This window comes from Gigantopelta aegis, chromosome 6 (genome assembly GCF_016097555.1).
Source record: "Gigantopelta aegis isolate Gae_Host chromosome 6, Gae_host_genome, whole genome shotgun sequence".
Classification (NCBI taxonomy): Eukaryota; Metazoa; Mollusca; class Gastropoda; order Neomphalida; family Peltospiridae; genus Gigantopelta; species Gigantopelta aegis.
Genome location: NC_054704.1, coordinates 102,793,318 through 102,801,293, shown reverse-complemented (window position 1 = coordinate 102,801,293; position 7,976 = coordinate 102,793,318). Strand labels below are relative to the sequence as shown.

At 43.1% G+C, this 7,976-nt stretch overlaps 1 protein-coding gene across 1 annotated transcript; it reads left to right on the top strand.

Annotated features, from left to right (window-relative positions):
• The first annotated feature begins 1,012 nt into the window (after window positions 1-1,012).
• On the top strand, window positions 1,013-2,665 carry LOC121374845 (proline-rich protein 2-like). The gene has a single exon (XM_041501955.1). The coding sequence runs from the start codon at window positions 1,013-1,015 to the stop codon at window positions 2,663-2,665; it is 1,653 nt and encodes a 550-aa protein (XP_041357889.1).
• The last annotated feature ends 5,311 nt before the right edge of the window (window positions 2,666-7,976 follow it).

Sequence of the window (7,976 nt, the reverse complement as noted above, 5' to 3'; positions counted from 1 at the left end):
GTTAATCATGATACAGTTAGTTTTAAAGGCGGGTAGCCTCATCGTGGATAGCCTGACGTGGTTTTAGTGTTAATCATGATACAGTTAGTTGTAAAGGCGGGTAACCTCAACGTGGATAGCCTGACGTGGTTTTAGTGTTAATCATGATACAGTTAGTTCTAAAGGCGGATAGCCTCAACGTGGATAGCCTGACGTGGTTTTAGTGTTAATCATGATACAGTTAGTTCTAAAGGCGGGTAGCCTCAACGTGGATAGCCTGACGTGGTTTTAGTGTTAATCATGATACAGTTAGTTCTAAAGGCGGGTAGCCTCAACGTGGATAGCCTGACGTGGTTTTAGTGTTAATCATGATACAGTTAGTTATAAAGGTGGGTAGCCTCAACGTGGATAGCCTGACGTGGTTTTAGTGTTAATCATGATACAGTTAGTTATAAAGGCGGGTAGCCTCAACGTGGATAGCCAGACCTGGTTTTAGTGTTAATCATGATACAGTTAGTTCTAAAGGCGGGTAGCCTCATCGTGGATAGCGTGACGTGGCTTTATTGTTAATCATGATACAGTTAGTTCTAAAGGCTGGTTGCCTCATCGTGGATAGCCTGTCGTGGTTTTATTGTTAATCATGATACAGTTAGTTCTAAAGGCGGGTAGCCTCATCGTGGATAGCCTGACGTGGTGTTAGTGTTAATCACGATACTGTAATTATTGTAAAGGCGGATACCTGTAAATTGGTCCTTTGACTAAAACACATTTTGTTGTTGTTGTTTTTTGACAGCAAAATGCTTCCATGAAAACCACATTGTTGACGACATTAATAAATGTTTATTTGTAATCAAAAATAAAAAGACTATACATTTCCAAAAGGTTCACCTCCTATGTCTTATTGGACGCTTGTTAGTGTTCATGGATGATGTATCAAAAGCCGATGGTGTTCTTGCAGTCGTAAAGATTACGGCGACCTTTATGACTTCGTTAGACCGAGAGTGCTATATACGATGGGGCGGCAAGCGCGGCAATGTACGCCGCCCTGGGCAAGTCACTGGTCATACCTGAGGCAGGTCCTCCGCCCTGGGCCAAGTCACTGGTCATAACTGAGGCAGGTCCGCCGCCCTGGGCCAAGTCACTGGTCATATCTCAGGCAGGTCCGCCGTCCTGGGCCAAGTCACTGGTCATACCTGAGGCAGGTCCGCCGCCCTGGGTCAAGTCACTGGTCATAGCTGAGGCAGGTCCTCCGTCCTGGGCCAAGTCACTGGTCATACCTGAGGCAGGTCCGCCGTCCTGGGCCAATTCACTGGTCATACCTGAGGCAGGTCCGCCGCCCTGGGTCAAGTCACTGGTCATATCTGAGGCAGGTCCTCCGTCCTGGGCCAAGTCACTGGTCATACTTGAGGCAGGTCCGCCGCCCTGGGCCAAGTCACTGGTCATACCTGAGGCAGGTCCTCCGTCCTGGGCCAAGTCACTGGTCATATCTGAGGCAAGTACTCCGTCCTGGGCCAAGTCACTGGTCATACCTGAGGTAGGTCCTTCGTCCTGGGCCAAGTCACTGGTCATACCTGAGGTAGGTCCTTCGTCCTGGGCCAAGTCACTGGTCATACCTGAGGCAGGTCCTCCGTCCTGGGCCAAGTCACTGGTCATACGAGAGGTATGTCCTCCGTCCTGGGATAAGTCAGTGGTCATACCTGAGGCAGGTCCTCCGTCCTGGGCCCAGTCACTGGTCATACCTGAGGCAGGTCCGCCGCCCTGGGCCAAGTCACTGGTCATACCTGAGGCAGGTCCGCCGCCCTGGGCCAAGTCACTGGTCATACCTGAGGCAGGTCCGCCGCCCTGGGCCAACTCACTGGTCATATCTGAGGCAAGTACTCCGTCCTGGGCCAAGTCACTGGTCATACCTGAGGTAGGTCCTTCGTCCTGGGCCAAGTCACTGGTCATACCTGAGGTAGGTCCTTCGTCCTGGGCCAAGTCACTGGTCATACCTGAGGCAGGTCCGCCGCCCTGGGCCAAGTCACTGGTCATACCTGAGGCCGGTCCTCCGTCCTGGGCCAAGTCACTGGTCATACCTCAGGCAGGTCCTCCGTCCTGGGCCAAGTTACTGGTCATACCTGAGGCAGGTCCTTCGTCCTGGGCCAAGTCACTGGTCATACCTCAGGCAGGTCCGCCGCCCTGGGCCAAGTCACTGGTCATACCTGAGGCAGGTCCGCCGCCCTGGGCCAAGTCAATGGTCATACCTGAGGCAGGTCCTCCGTCCTGGGCCAAGTCACTGGTCATATCTGAGGCAGGTCCTCTGTCCTGGGCCAAGTCACTGGTCATACCTGAGGCAGGTCCTCCGTCCTGGGCCAAGTCACTGGTCATACCTGAGGCAGGTCCGCCGCCATGGGTCAAATCACTGGTCATACCTGAGGCAGGTCCTCTGTCCTGGGCCATGTCACTGGTCATACCTGAGGCAGGTCCTCCGTTCTGGGCAAAGTCACTGGTCATACCTGAGGCAGGTCTTCCGTCCTGGGCCAAGTCACTGGTCATACCTGAGGTAGGTCTTCCGTCCTGGGCCAAGTCACTGGTCATACCTGATGCTGGTCTTCCGTCCTTGGCCAAGTCACTGGTCATACCTGAGGCAGGTCCTCCGTCCTGGGCCAAGTCACTAATTTTTCCTGAGGTAGGTCCTTCGTCCTGAGCCAAGTCACTGGTCATACCTGAGGCAGGGTCTAGTGCGGACAGGCCTGAACCTAATGGATGTGGGCATGCAAAACGTGTTTGGCGTTTGGACGTGCTATGTATCTTGGAATCAATCATTTATATAATTTGGAGTTTTCTGGAAGGGCAATCCAAAAATAAATAAGAGAAAGAAGAGAGGATCGGACGATTTAATAATATTAAAAAAGAGAAGTAATTTCGGAATATAATTCTGAACGAAGAAGTCATCAGTAAAAAGTGGTGGCCCAATGATTCGATATAACCTGCAAAATGTGTTTGGTTCGGTTTCAAGGCATAGAACAAGTGCATTCAAGTCTGGACACTCCTCAGTTGTAGAGTCTCAAATTTATAGGTTTATAATCAGCGACTTCAATTAATTTTTAACATGCCAGACATAAGTATGTGCTTATATCGGCATATGCATATGATACGTAACATTTCATCTAGTCTTGTAGTGTTCGAAGCCCTTGAGCACGTTAAACCAGTTACCTCACTACCTATCTAGTCTTGCCATTTTATATCATCGAACTGAACGTTAAATTAACACTACGTTTGTTATGAAAATAATTGTTCATAATAATTCATCAAAAGATAATAAACATTTCTGGCGGAAATATACCATTATATAAAACTGAAAGGTCAGTCGAATTAATAACGTAGTGTTTAAATGACATTCAAGGCGGTTAACTGGAATTCTTAGTTTCTCAAATTCTCGACAAATTTAGGAAATTTAGGACATTAGGTCAACTTGCTCAGATATTTGGTGAACCAACAGCTTGTACTAGATAGCTCGTGTTTTCTCCAAATTATCCTGGACAGCGTAACTGGTAAAGAATTCGGCGACATTGTGTTAGCCAACATACAGGCGGATTTGTGTCCAGTTGCTACCCATTTTGAAGTGGACAGGTTTATCAAATGATCGTCAACACACCAGGAATGTAATTACCACACGTATTTGAACACACGCTGGTAAAACATGGATACTTTGTGTCAACATGGCACTCAAAAGTGTGGTCTAACACGTTTTTATTGTTCAGGTTGGTATAACAGTAATTGGCAGAACGTAAGGTCAGATATTTTTACGTCATAAGCAGAATACTATGATGATTTCATTAATGATAGAACAAAGATTACATTGTATTTTGAAAGATTGGAGATGTAGATGGCAATGACTGCATTTTTCAGTTATAAGTGTAATTATAACTTAGCGAGGCGAGACGTAGTCTACTGGTAAAGCGCACGCCCGATGCGCGGTCGGTCTAGGATTGATCCTTGTCGGTGGGCACCTTGGGCTATTTCTCGTTCCAGCCAGTTCACCATGACTGGTATATCAAAAGCCGTGGTATGTGCATATAAAAAATCCCTCGCTACTAATGGAAACATTTACCGGGTTTCCTCTCGAAGAATATTTGTCAGAATTACAAAATGTTTGACATCCAGTAGCCGATGATTAATAAATTAATGTGCTCTAATGATATTGTTGAACGAAACAAATTTTTATTTTTACATCTTAGCCTTTGCCCTTCACCCATATTTTACTTTTATAAATCTGTCCACCCACGAAATACAATTAGATATAGTAACAATGAGACACTTCATGATATGATACTATAATGTATTCACTGACGTACATGACCACAGGCCCGTTGGAAGGATATTTAAAGTGTGTTTGTTGCGCTATTTTGTTAAATGTTTTTTAGTAATAGAATCGATCGCTTTCAACAGAGATGTCCTTCACAACTATTATGGAAAGTGGACAAAGAAGATCGCATAATGTTTTAGAAATATATGTTTTGGTGGCAGCAGCCCTGCTCCCTCTTCCTATCTCTCTCTACCCCCTCCTCCACCCAATCCGCACCCCCCCCCCCACCACCACACACCCCCACCACCACACACACCCCCTCCCCCTTCCATCTCTCTCTATCCGTCTCTCTCTCTCTCTCTCTCTCTCTCTCTCTCTCTCTCTCTCTCTCTCTCTCTCTCTCTCTCTCTCTCTCTCTAACCCCTACATAACTCCCTCCTCTTTCACCATCTCTCTCTCACTCTATCACTCACTCATTCACCCACGTTTTCTCTCTCACCCACTTACTCTCAGCCACAGGTTACATTGTAAAATATCGTAATTCCTTTTGTGATTCCTTCTATAAATATTTCCACACGTCTCATTGAAGTCACTGACGACTTTGCATGTTTTGCATCAATATTTTTCTAGGGTGTTACCATGAACGCAAAACATATTTTGTATGAGCTAAATCATGTGATCATAGAGGTAATTTCTGTTCGAATAAATGACTTTCGTTTATTACGATTATTTGAATGTCTTGATTAATACTGAATGACTATTTTGGAGGGTTTTGGTAACCCTTATCGTCCACTAACAGTGGAGCTCTGGGCTGGGAAAAGCTGACAATCACTGAATTATGAAGACCCGTAAGTAGGAACCGAGGTTGGGTGTGCCTCATCTCCCGCTCCCGACTAGAGGCCCATAATATTGACTTGTTTGTCTTATAAACCCAGTGCACATACTTATGTTCCTTCCACCGCTATGGCGTGTGGCCCTCATTTCACACATCGTTCCTACGGGCTTGTTATGTTCATACATTATCAAATCGATAATTCCTACTTGGGGCCCAAAATGATTTTTTCCCAGAGTTATATAACCCCTCCTCCCCACAAAAGAAAAGGAAAAAAGCGGTCCCCCCCCCCCCCACACACACACACACATTGACATATCGTTCCCACAGACATGCTAAATTCGTACACCACCAACTTGTTTATCAAAACAAAGCAGACTATTTTTCCTGGTATGTTTCAAATGTAGGGCTGAGAAGACGAACACCACTGAGTACGACAGAAAACCAGTGGATGCGCCGACACGACGGAATAAAGACAACGTAACATAAAGGTGCGCTCATCACGGAAGTCGTGTTTGCTTGACAAATTTAAGGACATGATCCAATGAATAAACGAGTTTAGGCGCGTATTGCTTCAGAGCTTACTCAAACACGTGGCCCATTCACGGATTCGCGTTATTACGCTGGGCTGGGGGTGGGGTGGGGTGTATTTGTAACGTGAGGTAAATGTAATATACACATGTATATATACAGTCAGACACTCCACAAACGAGCGTTTTGTGACGTAGATACGTCTGGGTAGTTTTACAAATTACAAGGCAGTAGTTTAACAAAAACTATTTTATTTGATTATGTTTGGGTGTTTTATAATTGGACAGCTGATCTGAGCTGTTAGATACGAGCTACGTGCTAGATCGGTTGACGTCTGACATCTACACATTTAGTGTAGGTATGTAAATATGGAAAATGTGCCAGCTCATGACGATATGGTATAGTTTCGTCTTACAAGTTTAGACAATACAAATATCCCTTCAAAGGGTTCGTTTACATCATCAACACTTAGGGAATTTATTGAATTCAAATAACTAACAACATGTAACACGAGAGGAATTTTGTTTAGCTTTCAGTCGAAACTCATTTTAGAAAATGATATTATAGATAATTATTTTGTTATTATCAGTTTTATTGTACTGCCATATAGATTTAGAATGCAAATTAAAATATCAGTTGGTTTAGTAGCGTATGAGCTAGGACCCAAAATTTCGAATATCAGTACCATATTGTGGGCCAAATGCTATCACTGATGTGGTGTTTTGGAGGCCCATCAGCTAAGGATTCTAGAAACGCATTATATTTGGGTAAATGTCACAGCTTTAAAAAAAACCCATCATTTTACAACTGTACTCGCGACTGACTTAAAATATACTGATTTCAATTTAAAAACAAAATCAACTTTGAATCATAATTAACAATATTCAGTTAATTGATCAATTAATATCACTATAGGGATAGGTGGAGATAAAATATCAATTAATTTTCTTTAAAAAAAACCCCATTCTGTCATGGACTAGCGATATCCTAGTACTTAAAAACACCATTCTGTCATAGACTGGCGATATCAGAGTTCTTACAAACACCATTCTGTCATGGACTAGCGATATCCTAGTTCTTAAAAACACCATTCTCTTATGGACTGGCGATATCAGAGTTCTTAAAAACACCATTCTGGTATGGACTGGCGATATCAGAGGTTGCGCCCATGGTAAACATGCCTGAAACCTGTTTGGATATGGACATGTAAACAATGTTTGGTTTGATTTGGTAATAACACCTTTGTCTTCCCTATACAACATTGTTGTTTCACCAAGATCAGGAATGTTTGACAGTATGGACAGCAGAATCTGATCCAACATCATCTTTCTTCTTCTGTATGACCATACCCTCAAGTTTGAACAAATACATGATTGCGTAGATGAGCCCTAGAAGTGAAATAAAGTGTTTGTTCCACTCATTTATGTCTGATATATATTTTGTGTTCTGTCAAGATGGAGAATTAAAATGGAAACATAATTCAGTTCATGTTTAAAAACCAAACACTCAGCTATCAAACGCCACTCATATCGTGTTTAAAGCGATTATGTGATTCATACTTCCAAGAACGTCCACTCTTATCACATTCAATTCTTAAGGTATACCTATGACCCTAAGTTTATTTAATCCACAAACCTGTAACACCCGTGGATAAAATCACAATAGAGTGAAACAAGAGCCAGTGATGTTGAAAAGGGAAAATACTCTCTAAAATGGACTGGAACTCAATCTCCATAACTGTTACTTCTCGGGCATACGTGCGTTTTTAAAAATATTTTAAAAATACAGTTCGTTGTATTACAAACACCAGGGTGACCAGGAACACGTTGGATGTACGTAGAAAGATAATCTTAACAACAAAATACAAGTAGTGGCTAATTCCAATAATAAAACACATCTTTAATAATGAACCATACGTCGTAGTGTTTAAAAGCTAGGGAAAGTCACTTTAAATATCTTGACTAACTGTTCATGAATTTGTATTTGAGCAACAACAGCATATGTACCGCAAATGAAATTCCAAAGCATCCTAAGTTGGATTCATTAGTTTATATTACTGAGTGAATTACGTTTTAAAAGATGATGGGCGTTTTCGTTAAAATATCTGAATATATTTTTATAAATTCAGTGTTTACTGTTACAAATGTTGGATCACTGCTCTACTTTGAGCAAGTATCTATCACTACCCAAATATTCAACGTCCTCTGCTAATGGTAGGAGTATAAACTTCCTTATCTGTTATGTATAAACTCCAGTGCCTTGAGCCAAACGTTTACACAAATGTGCCAGAACGTCTTTAAAAGCATGCATGGTAAATTAAAGCTAAAGTCGTATTTGTCAGCCGGG

What these genes read in the sequence shown, in the direction of transcription:
- LOC121374845 (XM_041501955.1), top strand. Translation starts at nt 1,013, where the DNA reads ATGTACGCCGCCCTGGGCAAGTCACTGGTCATACCTGAGGCAGGTCCT.